The following is an 18,713-nucleotide window of genomic DNA, read 5'->3' on the forward strand; positions in this document are numbered from 1 at the left end:
TAACCCCTTCACGCTCTGGGGGAAAGACTGCCCGACCCCAGAAACCTTCTCTGTTACATACTCCTGAGGACCAGCCTCCCTTCCTTCAGAGCAGTAATCCTTCTGTGCCTTTGCCACTCATTCCTGTGACCGTGCCTGTCTCCCTGACCCAACTGGATGTTTCTGGAGGTTCCCCACGGCTTAGCACAGGGCCGAGGCAAGAGCTCCGTGGTTATTGTTGATTTTATTCTGCAGCCACAAAGACCCCCCCAGGTACCAAACCCGGCATGCCACTTTTTGTTGTTGTTTTGTAAACATTTGATTTTGAAATAGTTCTAGATTTACAGAGAAGTTGCGAAAATAGTTCAGAGTTCTGTACCCTTCGCACAACTTCCCCAGATACTAAACTCTCACACAGCCGAGGTGTATTTATCCCAACTGAGAATTCGTGCCAGTGCCTTACTGTTGACTAGACCTCAGACTTTGTTCTCAGATTGCCTGAGCTTTTCCACACGTGTCCTTTTTCTCCCCTACAGGTTCGCATGTAGCATTTAGATGTCACATCTCCTTCTCCCCTCTGTGACAGTGTCTCAGTCTTTCCTTGTCTTTATGACCTTGACATTTTTTTTTTTAAGATAGCTGACCAGCATTGGGTCTGGGTTGGTCCGATGGTTGTTGTTGTTGTTGTTTTTTAATTTTATTTATTTTTTTGTTTGAGAGAGAAAGGGACAACAAGAGAGAGGAGAGTAGGAGTGGGGCAGGGAGGAGCAGAGAAAGAGGGAGAAGCAGGCTCCCCGTTGAGCAGGGAGCCTCTTGTAGTTCTTCGGGGCTCATGACCTGAGCCAAGGGCAGATGCTTAGCCAACTGAGCCACCCAGGTGCCCTGATGTTTGCTTGTTTGTTTGTTTATTTGTTTGTTTATTTGGTGGGCTGAAGTTCTAGGGGAAAAGACCACAGAGGGCAAATACCCTTCTCCACACATCATATGAGGGGCTCTTGAGCTCAATATGGCTGATCATGGCCAGTGTTGACCTTGATCATTTGGTTAAGGTGGCATCCGCCAGGTCTCTCCACTCGAAGCTACTGTAATCCCCCCTTTCATATTAGGTCTATGTAAATTGAGTCATTAGGTTCAGCCCACACTCATGGAGAGAGGGATCAGGCTCCCCCTCCCTGGGGGGAAGGTATCCAAAGAATCTGTGTTCTGCTAATGAAGCCACAACAGTAGCTCGTAACTCTGGGGGGAGACAAGGCTGTGCAGACACATCAATTCCTCCTCAGTGGGGACCACCGAACCCAGCGTTCACCCGCAGTCATACCTGTAGTCTTTACCGCTGTAGTGCTCCCGCGGTGAGACCCCCCGTCTCCAGCATGCCCTTTGACGGTACCTTTCCTTGGTGCCGTCAGTTTGCAATTCTTCTGTTTAACCCCCTTCATGTAAGGGGTCCAGCTCTACTGCTCTCGATCCTGCCTGCCCCATAGCATCTCCTAGAAACATTTAAAACTGTATTGATGCCAAGGTCTTTGTGTCTGGAGCGTTTGATTCAGTTAGTTCGGGTAGGGTGCAGGCATTAATACTTTTTAAAAGGTCTTCAAGGGCATTCTGTGCTCTGGAGTCCGGGCCCAGCCCCACAGTCTGGCAGCTTCCCCGAGAGGCTGTCTGCACTCTCTCCAGCAGAACCGGTCACTCCCAAATTTGTGTTCCGCAGACTTGGTTCCTTGCTATTTCCATCAGTGTCTCCGTTTGTCCCCAAAGTCAGGAACTGGATTAGAAACACCAGGAGCAGCAGGACGCGTGTCAGTCATAATCATTTTCCTGCTGTCATTATAGCCTTCTACTCTCTAGGAAAAACAAGGGCCCCGTGGCCGAGAAGTCACTGCCATGTGCATTTCACCCATCTGTTCAAGAAGGAACGTGCTCACATCTGATTTTTTAATTTTCAGGAAACCAAAAAGACAACACTAACACTTCTGACAAGAGGCAGTGACCTTGAATAGGTCTTTCCTTGCGTTTACTTTGGAGGTCACCAAGATGGCAGAGACCGTGTCTGTAAATAGTTTTACAGTGGGTCCAGAGAAGGGAGAAAACACATCAACCATTTGTTTTGGGTTTAAAGAAAAAAAAATTAACTTTTTTTTTTTTTTTAATGAACTGACAATGTTGGTAACCTTGTTAGGAGGTTGAGACCTCCAGAGGACGATGGGCTGGAAGCCGTGTGCAGAAAGTCAGGAATTGGTGGGAGGTCTAACGTAGGATGCTGACTTGCCCCTCCCCCAAGGGGATTAGGACAAAGACAGCAGGAGTGTAGTGAGAGGGGAGCTGAGCTATGAAGGAAGCTTCTGGAGCATCACGCTATAGGCGGGCAGGACTCGACACACTTTATTCTGTCATTCCTGCTGCTGATGCAGTTAGAGTTTCCTCCACTTGGGGTCATCTGTCGTGAGTGAGCTCTTTGAACAGTGCTCCCGTCCTTCCAGGACATCTCCCTGTATTTTAAGTGACTTGTCCAAGTTCTGGGCACGTCATGGCGTGCACATTCGTGCACCGGCAGAGATGAGACCGTGAGGAAGTAGAGGCAGCGGAGAACACTTGGTGAAGTGAGTCCCATCTACCCTTCCGACACACTGCCCCCCCCCCCCCAGCCCACAAACCTTCTCTTGGCCTCCGTGTCCTCAACTGAAGAATGGCAATGACCGTAAAGAACCCATACCATTTTGGGGGAGGATGAAATGAGATGGTTTTTATGTGAGGCACCCTCACAGTGCCTGGCACATGGTGAGTGCCCCCTATTTGAGTTTCTGAAGATTGCATCTTCAGACCGACCCCTTGCTTCTGCACTGCGGCCAGTTCCCTCACCCCTCCATCTTCCCTCCCCTTCCCTGCAGCATCTCGTTCTCAGGAGCAGAATCTCATCAGCTGCTCTGCCTGTCTTTACCCAGCACCCAGCCCAGTGCCTGGACCACAGCACAGCTTAGAGCATGTTTAAGAGACAGACAGGTCCTTCCTGGCGGGGCCCTCCGAGGGGAATCATCTCCTGTTCTCCCTGCCTGTCTTGCCCCATCCTTTGCAACCCAGGCTAGAAAGGCTGCTTGTTCTTCACAAGGTGGTGACCCACCGTCCGTGGTGGTCGGACCCTTGCTACAAAGGCAGAAGGGGCTCGTGGACGTGCCCTGGAGGTCCTCACTCCTGATCAAAGAGGCTGCCTTCCACAGAAAAGAAGCAGGGGTCACTCTGCAACGTCAAACAGAAACCAACATTTAGATGATTATTTAACCCTAGAGAAGAAGAACCCTAAGATCAGAGAAGCGAAGCTAGTCGTTCACACCACACAGCTGTTTGGATCATTCCTTCAGACATGCGAGGGGAAGCCACGTGGAACAAAACCCAGGTGAGATCCTTGCCCTTGTGGAGCTTAAAGTCTACTACGAGGGTCAGCAGACTTTCTCTATGAAGCAGCAGAGAGTAAATATTTCACACGGTATGAGTCATACTTTCTCTACCATGACTTAACCCTCCCCTCCCCCCGGTAGCATGGAAGCAGCCACAGTGGTCCGTGGCTGAGTGGCGTGGCTGTGCTCCCGGAGACCTCTGTGTAGCAGCACGCACGGTGACACACACTTGGCTTCCGGGCTTTACTTTTTCAACCCTTGGGCTAGTGGAAAAGGGACTCATGAAAGAAACAGTTGCGTGGCTTGTTGTAAAGTCAGCGGTTCAAAGGAAAGAGATGTTCTTCTGGGAACATGAGAAAGGAAGACGTGAGAGTTGGAGAAGACACTCATGAAAAGTGTCATTTGCAGGGGGAGGGTGCCTATATTTGTGTGTGTGTGTATAAATATATACACACGCACATACATACAAATACATATATACATATATAAAATGTATCTATATATTTCATTTCAGTATAGTTAACATACAATGTTGCGTGTTGCGGGTGTACAAGACGGTGATTCAACATTGCTGTACATCAGTCACTGTTCATTGTGGTAACGGTCCTCTTAATCCCCTTCACCTCTTTCACCCATCCTCCCACCCACCTCCCCTCTGGTGACCGTTAATGGGTTGAAGTGTCATTTTAAGGGAGGTCTCGGCATGAGCAGTCATTAATTAGGTAAAAAGAAGGCATGGGAAGGGAGTAAGTGTTCTCAGCTGACAGAATAGTTGGTACAAAGGCCCTGTGGCCAATGGAACCATAGCTTTTTTTAGACACTGGAATAGAGCCTTGAAACATAAGAGGGAGGGCACGGGAGGCCAGCTCATGCAGAGAGCTGTTGAAAACCACAGGGTAAGAATGTGCTTTAAAGGGGGCGCCTGGCGTATCATGCTTAGCGAAATAAGTCAAGCAGAGAAAGACAACTATCATATGATCTCCCTGATATGAGGAAGTGGTGATGCAACATGGAGGCTTAAGTGGGTAGAAGAATAAATGAAACAAGATGGGATTGGGAGGGAGACAAACCATAAGTGACTCTTAATCTCACAAAACAAACTGAGGGTTGCCGGGGGGAGGGGGTTTGGGAGAAGGGGGTGGGATTATGGACATTGGGGAGGGTATGTGATTTGGTGAGTGCTGTGAAGTGTGTAAACCTGGTGATTCACAGACCTGTACCCCTGGGGATAAAAATATATGTTTATAAAAAATAAAAAATTAAAAAAAAAAAAATAAAAATAAAAAAAAAAATAAAAAACTAAAAAAAAAAAAAAAAAAAAAAAGGGGGCGCCTGGTTGGCTCAGTGCGTTAAAGCCTCTGCTGTCGGCTCAGGTCATGATCTCTGGGTCCTGGGATGGAGCCCCGCATCAGGCTCTCTGCTCAGCAGGGAGCCTGTTTCCTCCTCTCTCTCTCTCTCTCTCTCTCTCTGCCTGCCTCTCTGCCTACTTGTGATCTCTCTCTCTCTCTCTAATAAATAAAATCTTTAAAAAAAAAAAGAAAGAAAGAAAGTGCTCCAGATCCCAAGAGCAATGGGAAACCACTGCTTTTTTTATTCTAAGGGGTGACATGACTGGATTCTCCTTATGAAGTCCTCACTCTGGCTTCTGGCTGGGAATCTCCCTGACAGTGATCAAAAGAGACCCGGGTTGACAGGCAGCTTGGCACCCTTTCCCCCACTAACTCTTTATTTTATGTCTCCTCTTCTAACAAATCCTACCCTTCCTCTAGTTCCAAAGACTCACATTGCATTATGCATTTTATGGCCACAGCTCCATCCCATTCCAATTTTCTCACCTCCTGGCTTTCCCTCCCCAGCCCCGTCTCCCACTAACTTCGTAAAACTTGCAAGTTAAATTTTTCAAAGACTGTTTCTGACAAAGCAGTGGGAATTAGATTTGGTGAAGCCCTTCATAAAAAATTGAAGACACGCTATATTAACATACATTGATTTATTCATAGTGTTTCATTACAAGTAAGTGAGGATCCTGTAATACCAGGAAAGGTTAGGAGAGCAGGGGAGCGCGGTATATTATATTGACAGCTCGGTGGAAATTGAGTCGCTTTTGGATTGAATTTGGAGCGCAGGAAAGGAATTGGCTAGTAAATAAGGCATGAGTTTTACCTCCCGGTGTCTGTATATCAGTGTGGTTGCCACCAGCCCAGGCAGGGGGACAGGGGCAGAATTTCAAAAGGCTCCAGGAGCACCTGGTGCACCGGGATTGGCTGCCCGTCCCCCCGCACCGCCCCCCCCCCCCCCCCCCCCCCCCCCCCCCCCCCCCGCGCAGCAGAGTTCCCTGGATGTGTCTGTTCTTGTGCCCCAGAAAACTGGCATCCAGCGGCACCCCGGGGGCTCAGCTCCCCCATTTGCTCACCACCCCACGGTCACACTGGGCTCTCCTCAGTCCTCCCGAGCCTGTTCCCAACCCAGGCCTTCACCTAGGCAGTTCCCTCTGCCGGGAACCTGGAATGCTCTTACCTCTGACTGTTATCCTCGGATGTCAGCTCACTTCTCCCCTGAGAGACCTCCGTGAGCACACGGTCTTAGTTGGGTGACCCTGAGACACAGACTGGAATACAAGTAGATGATGGAGAAGCGGGAGTGGGGAAGGAAAGGAAGGTAGCCAGTGGCGGACGTGTTTCCCAGCCGGCTACCTTTGGAGGCAGTTGGAGCGGACTCCCTCCAGGAAGTCCCCTGGGATGCTGCTGGGGTGTCACGTGGGAGGAGCCCAGAGAACGCGTACATCACCTGCCTTCAGTCTGGTCACCAGGATGCTGATTACCTAGAGCTTCCTGCGAATGCTCCCTGCCCTCGGAACGGCCCTCACACACAGAGAGGCTGATGTTTGCTGTGCCTCCCTCCGAGAAGCATGGAGGAGGCAGAGGTGACCAGAGGGAAAGCTGGGGACAGATTCGCCAGGGACCTGCGACACAGGGACCCCTGGCCGGAAGCTCTGCTTGCAAACAACCCAAAACCTTCGGCTCTCTGGATTCCTCCTCCACGATTTGCTCTGCCCCAAGCAGGCGGCCTTGCTCCTCGGCAAGTGACATCAGTCGCTGCCCTGCTACTGCTGGACGGAGGACGGAGAAGTTACCTCTGTCTCCAAAATGTCTGGTGCCCTTGCCAGAAATAGCAGACTGCTTATTTGGGATGGAAAGTTGGTACGTTCCTGTTTCAGTCTTCGTCTGCTCTTCCCATCAAGGCTGAGTTCTTGACAGAAGACAGAGTGATGTAAGGTGCTTACCTCACTCTGGAGTGGAAGACACCTGGGCACAGGGTCCAGCCTGCACTGATCTGGGCTGTACCCAGCAGAGCACAATGCAGGTCCCAGAACGCAGGCCGGCGCGGGCAACATTTGGGAAGGAGCAATAAGAGGACGATGAGCAGATGGATGAATTCCTTCTGTACGCAACGACGTGTTGTCTCCCAGCCGGGCAGCTCCTTCTAGAATAAGGAGCACAGCCTTCAGATGCGGCAGGCCTGGGTTTACTCACATGTCAGCGGCAGAACACTGCATAACCGTGAGAACGCGTGATCTCTAGCAACGCATGACAGCCTGCACGGGTCTCCCCGACATAATGCGGAGTGAAAGAAGCCAGACACGCAAGAGTGCGCCCTGTACGGTTCCATTTATATAAAGTGCAAGACGGGGGAAAACTAGCGTGTGCGGTTAGAAGTCCGGATCGAGGTCATCCTACTGGGGGAGGGGAGAGGCTCCAGAGGGGGTGCACACGGGCTATGTCTTGGCTTCAGTGGTGGTCTGTCTCTTGACTGGGTGCTGGATTATCGGCCTGTGTCCAGTTAGTAGGGATTCACCAAACTGTAGAGTGTTCTGTATGCACATTATACTCTAATAAAACATTTTTAATGGAACAAACTAGATGAAGCGAACACACAGTCCTGTGTGTGTTACTTTAACAGCTGTGTGATTTAGGAATGTGGCCCTCAAAATGTGATCTGTGATCTGTGGGCGCCGGTGCTGGGATGCCCCCTGTCTGGTTCCTTTCACAGCAGGGTAGGTACAGAAATGGAGAGCGAGCACTTAGAAACTCTCAGAGGACCTTGACATTGCGCCAACACCCAAGGGTGGGGCCAGAGGACCCGGCTCCCTGCAGAGTGCGGACGGGTCTGGCCTCTGACCATACTCACGTACGTGGTGAGTCGCCCTGGCGGTGTAGTCTGCAGATTAGGATGGCTCGGCAGGGGATTGAGAAACACAGCACTGGGCCATCACCGGAGAGAGTTTGGAAAGTGCTGATTTCATGCAAGTTACTTCCAGTCCAGCCTCAGTGTCTCCAATATTAAAACGAGAATGAGTATCTTGAGGCCCCAAGGTTTGGTGAAAAGCAACAAGATAACACATAAGAAAGCCCCAGAAGGCGCTGTGGGGACTAAGGGACATGGGAACTGCCTTTCTAATGAGCCTTCCAAACCATCCTTATGGGACACCGCATGGAAGCGCCACTCTTGGGGCTGCCCGATAGGTCAGCCACTGGCCCTGAGTGGCCACTGAGCTTCAGAAATGGGGCTCGTCCAAATGGACAGACTGCGTACTAGATTCCCAAGACCTCATATTGAATAACAGAATATGAGAGACCGTGTTAAATTTTTTATAATACCCGTTGAAATGATTAACCTTGGCAAATACCGGGTTCAACAAAATATATTGTTAAAATCAATTTTACTTTCTTCTTTATTTTATTCACTTTTCACGTGACCACGAGAAGACTGAAAAGCAGGCGTGTGGCTCACACTCTGTTTCTGTTGCGCCACCGCGCTCCCGTGTATCAACAGTGGAGTGTTCAAGGTTGGGTGAATGTGTAAGCTGGACAGTCACAGCAGAACTTGCTGTCAAGACCACGTGCCTCTTTCGCCTTTCCTCCCCCGATGTTCCCCTGGATGAGTTCCATCTAGCTTTCCAAGTGACATATTTATTTGTTTGCTTCCTCGCTTGTCGTATAGATCAACTACAAGGCCGTTGGCTCCCTGGACCCAAGTGCCGACCTCTCCAGCCAGCGGGGGAAGGTCTTCAAGCTGCGGAATGAAACCCACCACCTCTTTGTGGGGCTGTACCCGGGCACCACCTACTCCTTCACCATCAAAGCCAGTACAGCCAAGGGCTTCGGACCCCCTGTCACCACTAGGATTGCCACCAAAATTTCAGGTATCTCTCTTAATAGAAAGGGGAAAGGGAAGAAACATGTTCTGGGTCCCCCCCCCATTCCTAATTTTCCTGGGAGCATAAAAGGGCAGAGCCAGCTGTCACCTCGTGGTATGGAACAATTAGGACGATGCAGTCCCTAATGTGTTAGCATTGTAGTCTTGTGAAGTAAACCGAAATCACGAACTTCCTAAAGTGTAAAAAACATACTAATTAAACTAGACCGGCAGGAACCCTAAGTGATTTCACCAAATAATTTACCACACAATTGCATTAAATAGTACATTTTTTTCTCATACAGATTGTTTTGTAAAAAAATGTGATTTCAGCAATATTCTTTTTGTCAGTACAGGACACAGCACAAGTTCTCATGAAATGTGTGGGAATGAATGAAGGAAGGAGAGAAGGAGTGACTAGTGTAAAGCCACGGAGGTCTGAGATGTCCCCTGCTGTCCCTGAGATGGCCCCCCCCACCGCCAGGCAACATCAGTAGAGAATTATCTCCGATCCCATTTTACAATTCATGTTTTTTGAGAATACCTGTGCAATTCTGGCCTGCATACATACATACTTGGCACAGATACCCACAGTGGTTGTTGCAGCTTAATGTTTTCACTTATCTTTCTACCATGAGCGTTTTCCATGTTGATACATTGCTTTCGTGAGAATGTTCTGTCAAGTGGATGGACGTAATTTAATTAAACATTCCCCCGTGGTTGGATGTATGCGGTGCTTCCGTGTTTTTATACCATAACGCTTCAATAAACATGTTACAGAATAAAGTTTAATTCCTTGGTTTGGATTATAACTTCAGGACTAAATTCCAGAAATTGAAAGACTGAATTAAAAGGGATGTGGGTTTTAATAGCTCTTAATACAAACAGCTAGATTACCTTCCCAAGGGATTTGATTTTCGTACTCCTCTATCAGCTGGGGCTGAGAGAAGTGAGGGTCTCATTAAAAAAAAAAAAAAACAGAGAGAGAGAGATTGGGAGCAAAAGGATAAGAGGAACTAGTTCATCACTGCTGTAATTTGCATTTCAAATATGTTGAACAAGGTCGACTCTGCCTTCATGTCTTTGTTAAGTACTTGGACTTCCTGCTTTTATCTGTTTATTTGGTGGGGGACTTGATTCCTGAGGGCTGCTGGCCACCTCCCAGACATCCTCCCCCAGACTCTCGTGCACCTAGAAGGGACCTCCAGGCAGGTTGGAAGGAGAGCAGGCTCTGCTCAAAGCCTGGGATGCCCAGAGACTCTCACCCAACCGGTTCCCCCATGGCCCCCTACTGGTCATCCTGGGTATCTTTAGAGATGGCAGCAAAGGGAGGTGGTGAGCTGGGTTTGAGACCCATGCTGAGTGCCCTCCTCTCTCTGCTCTCTGCTCAGCTCCGTCGATGCCTGAATACGACACCGACACCCCACTGAATGAGACGGACACGACCATCACGGTGATGCTGAAGCCCGCTCAGTCACGGGGAGCCCCTGTCAGGTAAGCAGCCTTTGTCACTTGGGCTTTGCCAACAACTACACCTTGCCCCAGGGTACAGCTTTCAGACTGGCTCATTTCGGGGGCACGTGGAGGGTTCAGTCAGTTAAGCATCTAACTTCTGATCTCAGCTCAGGTCTTGATCTCAAGAGTCATGAGTTCAAGCCCCATGTTGGGCTCCATGCTGGACAGGGGAACCTACTCAAAAAAAAAAAAAAAAAAAAAAATGGCTCCTCCCAGTTCAACAAGCACACTTGGAGCATCTCATATGTGGGGAATGAGTGTGGCACAAGGGATCGAAGCAATTTGTTTATTCATTCCTTTAGCAAACATTTACTAGGCACTCACTCAGGGCCAGGCACTGTTTAACTGTTTGGGAGACAGTACCAAAGTAGCTGGAAAGAAGTCATTTTCTGAAGAAAGTCACACTTGAGTTGGGAAGCAAGAAACATGACAACATAACTACAATACAGTGCGTGTTGACGGAGATATACATAGGTCGTTATGAGAGCTTAGGGAAGAGAAGATATTCCCAGCTGACAGTCTGCTGTGACACTGAGCTGGATCTTTTGCCAAGTAGTAAGAGGGTCCCGCATGAGCAAGGCCAGGAGGAGAGAAGCCACCTGAAATCGTGAGGAGCAATCAGGACTAGTTAATCCCAGGCTCTAGATTTTCCTTTAGCATGAAGGTCAAGGCAGGAGTGGTCGGGTGAGAATAAGGGCCAATTCTGAGAAGCTCCAGCTTCTTTGAAGGGTCTTGGGGAGCCCTGGGCTAGCCCCCTGCAATGTCACGTTTATAATACTGGAGACAGGGAGACCAGCCAGGATGGAGGCTATTGAGATGATCTAGGTCTTGGTTTTCCAACCTGGATCCAGCTCAACCCAGGAAGCATAGGTGGCAGAGGAAACAGAATCAACGGCCAGCAATTGGAAGCTACTGTGTATTCTAAAGATTCCGAACAAGGTCTCACTCTAAGTCAGGCCTTGCAACAGGTGTGTGCAGTGCTCGTGGCACACCTGACCATGGAACCTCTGCCTTGTGTTCTCTTCATGGGTTGTTCCGGGACCGTCCTATCTGTGATGAGCCCGAGTGGGTGGTGGCTGTTCCCTCAGAAGAATCATTGCCTGACTCACTGCTTTTCTTCCCATTACTCTCAGGGAATGTGGTCCTTTGCTTCTCTCTGTACACGGATTGCACTGTCTGTGTATGTTCTGTAAGTGATTGTCCCCATTTACGCGTGGAGATACCAAGGCTCGGAAATGCTCAAGAGCCCATGGGATTGGGTAGGAAAGCTGAACTCGAATGCAGGTCCTCCGGGTGCCAAATCATGGGTTCCCCTTGGGCCACCCATACCTCTCCCTTTCCCAGCTCGTAACCCCCCATACGGCAGCACTGGTCACTATTTCAAAATCTAAGCGAGCCTCTCAGGTGATAAGAGTACATTCTGGGAAAAAGGAATAGCATGCCCAACACTGCACAGCAAGTTAGCAGCTGACCCAGGCACACAGGCCAGATCAGACCGAAAGCCTAAGACCTTCATGTTGGAGACCCCGGTTCCCCTTGCATCACTATGAGCCTACGGGTCAGCAAGGCGACCTCATCAGCTAGCATCCAACTGTACGACTCCCGGCAGGTACGCATTCTTTCTGGCTTGCTGCCGACGGCTGGTGGCTGTGTGGGGTGATGGAGAGGATGTGACATTGGTGACAGCTGACCTGGATTCAGATCCTGCTCCAACAGTGCTGGGTGACGTTGGGAAAGATACTTAATCTCCCTGACCCTCCATTTCCCTTATCAGGAAAACATAGAGGTAGCTGTTTCATATGGGTCGAATAAAATATGGAAATGCCAAAAGCCAGCCAGACCTCCAAGAGTTCCTTCCTTTGTTGGCTTTGCTTCTTCTTTGTGGCACTCAGGAGGTTCTCTTCAGAATAGTTTTTTGAAAATCTACCATCACTATGGAGTCACGGAGTTGGCCGCTTCCTCATGGTCACAGGGCCAGTAAGTGATAAGATGAGACTTCTATCCTGTTCAGATTTCCAGAGCTTTTCGAGACCCTAACTGATTCCATGGTAGAGAAGAAAGGGCTTTGTTTTTTGCCTAGGACTCCCTAACTTTATCCCAGCGCAAAGTTGCGGAGAAACTTCTTTTAAGACAAAAGTTACACTGAGAAATAAGCCTTCTTGGTCTTGCCCTGTGGCAGGATCAAGATGATTTTTCTTTCTTTTTTTTTTTTTTTTAAAGATTTTATTTATTTATTTGACAGACAGAGATCACAAGTAGGCAGAGAAGCAGGCAGAGAGAGAGGAGGAAGCCGGCTCCCCGCTGAGCAGAGAGCCCGATGTGGGACTCGATCCCAGGACCCTGGAATCATGACCTGAGCCGAAGGCAGAGGCTTTAACCCACTGAGCCACCCAGGGTCCAGGGTCCAGGGTCCAGGGTCCCATCCTCAATATGAATCAGGTTATCTACCTATGAGCCTCTGGAAACCCATCAAGCCCAGTTGAACACAGATGGGAGTAATTATCACTGTGTTTTATTGGGCAACTCTTACGTTCCCAAGAATTTAACCTTGACTAACCTATTCGTATTATTATATTCCTGTTAGAAATGAGGAGACCGAAAATTCATGGTCACAGAGCCAGTAAGTAAGTGATGAGATGGGACTTAGCACCCAGGCCTGCCCAGCTCCAGAGACCAGCAAAGGGGTCCTCTTAAGCAGCCCAAACCAGTGTTCCTGGGGAAGCTGGAAACAGTTGCCCCCAGAGAAGGGCCCCTTACACTTTCCTTCTGGGCCTGCATGCTCTCCATTTGCACATCTGTTTAATAAGCCCATTGCATCCTAAGACTGCAGTAAATTAGGACGTAGGAATGGAAATGACCCAGAAGCAGTGAGAAAGGACAGTGAGCAGGGAGCAAAGAAAAACAGGGCGAGTGTATGAGACGATCACAGATGACTCGGCAAACCGGGAGGTCGACCTGCTGTGACCCCTGCAGACTCTCACAGCCATGCATGTTCGTTAACTCTTCTGGTTCAACTAAACATGTAGCATTATGATCCGTGTCTTTAAGTGAAAAGAGCCTGCTAATTTCCATGTAATGAGGAAGCCCTTGCTACATGCCTGTCGCCGTACATCAACTTTCTGTATCCTCAAAACATTGCAATAATCATCTCCCCATTTTGCAGATACGGAAACTGAGATAAATAGAAGCCAAGTAAGTTGACCCAGGCCATGAGGCAAGCAGTGGTACAGACAGAATTTAAACTCAGTTCAGCTGACCCTAAGCCAGCACTCATTTCACACTACCTCCCAAGGAGAAAGTTGTGCATGACATATTTTGGTGACATTTCCATTGGGGAAAAAAAAAAAAATTAAATGTCACTGCTCAAAGGGGCAATGCTTGGTGTCTAGAAATGTCTGGCTGCTTTTCTTCCCAAGGCTCTGGATCACGGAGGGTGGGTGTACGCTCTGTTTCAGGAATTATTTTCAGACCGTTGCTTGGGCATTTGCCAAAAAGGGAAGGAAACTAACCAGGCCCGGCCTGCATGACTTCCAGGTCAGCAGCAATGACAGCAGGGGCAATGTCACAGGAGATTTCAGTTCCCTGAACCCTTTTTCGCCTTGAACTCTAGGCACTGAGATGTCCATCTGGCAGGAATTGACCATTAGGTCATTCAGCATATATTTACTGAGCCCTCGCTATGTCCCAGGAGCTGAGCTCAGTAATGGGGATAGAGCAAGACACAAGGTAGATACACACCTGTGTATACTATACTCCCCTTGAGGCTTAGTATCCTGCAAGCATGCGTGTGAACAGGGAGGGGGCAGGCCATGGAGCAGGTAACCAGATACAGAACTGAAACTGGCAGAACAAGATCCTGCGAAGCCTGTGGGGACAGTGTACTGATGGAGAGAACTGGACTGGCCAGAGGGATGAGAACATCCCTGGCCAGCAGGGCAGTGAAGAGTCCCGCAGGTCAGAGAAACACAGGCGTCAAGAAGACAGGGAAGGCTCTCTAAACCACAGGACACAGTGAGCCCACTGGATGGATTGGGTCATAGACGTCTGGAATCGTGTTTTATGGTTGGTAGCACCTTTAATGCCATTGTATTATGTGGTCCTCGCTTACCCAGGGAGTCAGCTATGGGAAAGTACCGTCTCCCTATCAGATGAGGTCTGAGATGCTAAGTGGTTGGCTTAGGGTCATGGAGCTCATTCTCCATGCAGCCAGTGTGTGGACCTTGCTTCCTGCTTCTGAGTTCATTGCTCCCTCCGGAGGTTCTGTATTCCCTGCCCAGGGACTTAGCACCTTGCCCAGGATGTCAAGTGAAGACTCGGTAACCATTTGGTGGGGCTGTGGAGTGAGCTCCTGTTGACTAGGGATTCTGGAGCAGGCAAGGTGACTTCACAGGGGCCCTCCAGCCCAGGGTGGTCCAGGCCCAGCTTGTCACCTGTGAACCCCAGCCCGTCCCTGAGTGGAGTACCCGGTCCTCCCGCAGCCTCACTCCTGAGCCTCGGCTGCAGGCCCTGCCCGTGCGGCTGTTTCCTACCTTCCGCCAGCAGTGTTCTGGCCCTGGCTCAGCCGGACCCCAGACCTGTTCTGCCCCTTGCTGTCCCTGGGAAGCGCCAGGGGTCCGGCTCTGCCTGGTCGAACAGAGCTCGCAGGAAGGCGAGGGGGACAAGGGCGGATTGTCTTGTGGGGCTCCCGCACCCCCATCCCTTCATCCAAACCACCTCGGAAGCTTGGCCTATTTTTCTAATACTCCACAATGGAGATTTATTGCTTTTGCATTGCTTTCCCCAGGCCTTCAAAGATTTATTGGTTTTTAAGTGACAGAATCCCAGAATTGCTTAAAAGATCAATCAAACAGTGACTAGAATCTAATATTCAGCTCCAACTCGAACCCGCCAAACCTTCTTCCCCCACGCCCCACCTGTCACGCTGATGTATCTGTGGTAACCTTCATAAGAAAGTAACTTGGCCGTGAATTTATCACCCATAATGCAGTCTCTGAGGCAGAGCCCCAGTTTCTGTAGCCGACGTCCCCCACCCCAGATCCCCAGCTGGCTTCTTTGGGGACATCTTTGGGGACATCTTTCTGTCCCCCTGCTCTCCTTCCCCGCCCTTCAGGCACGGAGACCTGTCCACCCCACTCTGGAATCAGCTGTGCGGTTAGCTCTTTCTTGTACCCCTCTGCCACGCCGCACCCACTCCCCTGACCTGCCACGATGGCCCTTGCTGGTTTGCCTGCTGTCCACTGCTCCTCCTTCAGTCCATTCCCCACTGAGCTCTAGAATGGTCCCTGAAGTTCTTAGATGGGTCACTGGCTTTCCACCACATGAGGTTCGAGCTCCTTAGCCTGGAATTCAAGGCCCATTAGAATCTGCCTCTGACCTCCACTTCTGGTTTTATTCCCCTTCTCTCTGCCTCCCTTTACCAGTGTTTACTCAACAGGGCCCAGGGAGTCTTTTTCCTTATTCTTTCTTTGATTGTGTTATGCACCTGCCAGTGGGTTTTTCTTGGTTCTGCGTCTTGCCCGCCCCTCTCGAGACTGTGAGTTCCTGCAGACGTGAGGCTCAACACTAATGGATCCCCTCCCCTGGGACAGTGTCTGGCACTTAGTAGGTCCTCGGAAACACAAATGAGTGATTCAGCACGTCTGTTTTGCGTGCCCGGTAGATGTCAGGTCCTGGGACTGGAAATGCAATTCACAGGTGCCGCCTTCCGCTACCTCCCAATCTGTAAGAGCACCGCCCAGTAGAACTTCCTGCAGCGATGGAAATGTCCTGTGTCCGTGCTGTCCAGTCAGCATCTCCAACCACCTGTGGCTGTTGAGCACTTGAAATACGACCCGTGTGATTGAGGAACTGGCTTTTTAAATTTTTAAGTCTTTCAAGGTCATTCTTAGCTCATGGCTACCATTTTGGATGATGTGGTTCTGTCAGGAAGACAATCAGAGAAAGAAAAAAAAAGCCTGGTCAGAGGTTTCTATGAGAGCTGGATGTAGAGGCATCCATCATGAGCCTGATGAGCTCAGGTGCAAAGAGGGCTTCCTGGAGGCAGTGTTGCCAGCTCCTAGATCTGCCCGCTGAGGGGGGTTTGCTCAGGAAAGGAGGGGGAAGCAGCACACTGTGGGAGCCGAGGCAGAGAAGATACAGGGTGTGTTCACGTGGTAGTTGGAGCCATAGAGCTCTTGGGCAGGGAAGAGGAGGGAGACAAAGGAACAGGCCAGGGCCAGGTAAAGAATCTTGGGTTTGGACTTTGTCCTAACAGGTGTGGAGAACCCTTTGTTCTCTTCTCAGCAGTTGAGCCCTTGCCTTGCTGCTCTCTGTGCCTGGCTCGTTCTCTCTACCTGTCCAGTGTCCAGTTCCCACCCTGCAGCAGGACACATCAGCTCTGCTCAGGGCTCCCGCTCTGCGCTGGGCACTCCCTGGTCAGATACTTGAGACCTGTTGTGTCTGATGCCTGTTCGCTGCTCAGACACCAGGAAGTCCTGGCTACAGGGTGCTGGCAAGGGTGTGACACATCAGAGAATGTGCCGCGAACTCCATGAATGTCAGAAAATCCTCAGAACAATATTGCTTCCAAGCAGAGCCTCAGATTTCGGCACATTTCAGAAACACGAAATCAAGCAGATGGGGCTGGAGCATCTCCACAGCCAAAAGGGCCAGCAAATCAAGGGCTAAGAGCAGCGCCCTCCAGTTGGAGGACCAGCCACTATATGCTGTGAAATCGAAGGAAAGCAGATCCAAAGCATCCTTGGGAAGGGGCCTGGGGCCCCATGTGAGCTTCCTTTAGCGAGACCTTATAAACAAAGAAACCAGACTGGAGACCTGCAGTCAAAACCAAGCAGGAGAGGGGAGACCAAATCCCTGGAGAGGAGTCCGGGTTTCCCATTCACAATTCATTAAGTCGGTATATGCATTTGAATTTGAGCAAACAGCCATGTGCCAGCCGTTGGGCTGAGCACTGGAGATCCAGAAATGAGCGAGCAGGCCCATGTGCAGACATCCTAATGGCAGAGAGAGCTCCCCGCAAATGCTGCCACAGACACTAACTGACGATACAGATTGTTCGCAATCATAGCTGGTTCTCACTGGCTCGGGGCCACCTCACCCCACCCCCCACCTCATTTTAGCTGCGGCTGAGCTGGTTGGTTTGTGCAGAGGTTCACGCAGAGGGACGGGACCCCTCCTGCAGCGCCACCCCGCCCTCTTTCTTCTTGGCTTCAGTGCTTCCTCCAAAGCCCCCACAGACCTCGGTTAGTGTGAGCGGGCAGAACCAGCTCGGAAACACACAGGACTGAATGCCAGGAGGAGACGGGAGTCCAAGCATGCCCAGATTCCTGTCCTCCGTATGGACCATTCCGAGGCATGTGCCACATGGGTCCTCACTCACCTCCCTTAAGACTGAATCCTGGTTGCCCACAAGGGGAGCTAATTCGACAAGGCACACCTTACTGGTTTTTCTTCTTGGGTTTCTGTCTTGGGTTTCACCTAAGAGGGGGTCACACCAGGCTGGGGAGTCAGGAGATGAGGTTAGAAAAATAAAAGGAGTCCAGGAGGGCAGCAGTGGCCAGAAAATGTAAGGGCGGGTGGCCCTTGATGAGGTTGGATGGGAAAGGGCCAGAAGACATTGCTCTCCAGATGAGAAGGAACGGCCATCCATGCCTGAACAGTTGGAGAGAGGGCCTTGATCAGGGAGAATGGGCAGCAACCTTGGTGATGGCTACTCTATGGGGTAGGCAGGTGGATGAGAAAGAAAAGACATTGTCCTGGGTGACTCCCAGGTTCTGGCTTATTAGTGACATGGAGTCTCTGAGTCAAGGAACACTGAGGACAGAAAGAGTCTAGGAGGATAGTTACCCAAGGGAGACCAGTGGTGATGAATGTGGCCTGGAAGATTAGGAATGTGATGGGGATAAGGAACCAGGTGGGCAAGAACAAGACTGAGATTTGGTTCAGGCGAGTACTGGGGACCTCCAAGGGACGTCCTCCAAACCTCAGACTTGTGACTTGCTTTAATGGGATGCTTCAGACCTGTACTAGGCTTGGAGTGCTGGGAATATGAGAGTCTGCATACATGGAGATAGAGGGATCTGGTGAGTGGCCTCTAATACCCACTGCAAGTTCTCTTTGCTCTCTAATGAGAAATGCTGGAGCCCCTTGCACTTGACAGGTACAGGGAGTTAATACTATGACTTTGAAATGCACAGTGACGAGCTGCCCTACAAATTAGAGATCCAGTCCACTCCCAAAGAAAGAAAACACTTAATTGGGAAGAAGAGGAAAAATTGCCAGATTTTTCCAGGATTCCTTTAATAACCGTGGAGCCCAGATGGGGAGCACGTAAAACCATCACAGAAGGCTTCCGCTGGTCCCTTGGAGCTTCAGTGAGCAAAACTGGCATCATTACCATCTGAGTCTCAGATATGAGGACATGATAGTATCCAGTTAGGAAGGCGGAATGAAGATTGTTGAGGATTTATTAGCGTGGGGCAATCTGAGCTGTTCCTGAGTCCCTGTCTGCATTGGGAGACATGGAAATGGCAATTATACTTGGATACTCTTTCTTAAAACATCATTAATTTCACTTAGTTCCCCAGCTCTCTGGGTCTCCTTTTCTGGGGACTGAAGATGAGGGGTGCTATGTGA

The 18,713-nt window shown here is 50.0% G+C and overlaps 1 protein-coding gene across 12 annotated transcripts in view; it reads left to right on the forward strand.

Moving 5' to 3' along the window:
* PTPRT (protein tyrosine phosphatase receptor type T) overlaps positions 1-18,713 on the forward strand; it is a 1,056,651-nt gene that overhangs the window by 745,025 nt on the left and 292,913 nt on the right. For all 12 annotated transcript variants that reach the window (XM_045082202.1, XM_045082207.1, XM_045082203.1 and 9 more), the window contains exons 10-11: positions 8,370-8,571; positions 9,956-10,058. In XM_045082202.1, coding sequence (XP_044938137.1) covers positions 8,370-8,571; positions 9,956-10,058 — 305 coding nt within the window. The remainder of the gene's footprint in view (positions 1-8,369; positions 8,572-9,955; positions 10,059-18,713) is intronic.

The sequence above is a fragment of the Mustela putorius genome, unplaced genomic scaffold, assembly GCF_011764305.1.
Source record: "Mustela putorius furo isolate JIRA1106 unplaced genomic scaffold, ASM1176430v1.1 tig00000592_pilon_pilon_pilon, whole genome shotgun sequence".
Taxonomy (NCBI): domain Eukaryota; kingdom Metazoa; phylum Chordata; class Mammalia; order Carnivora; family Mustelidae; genus Mustela; species Mustela putorius.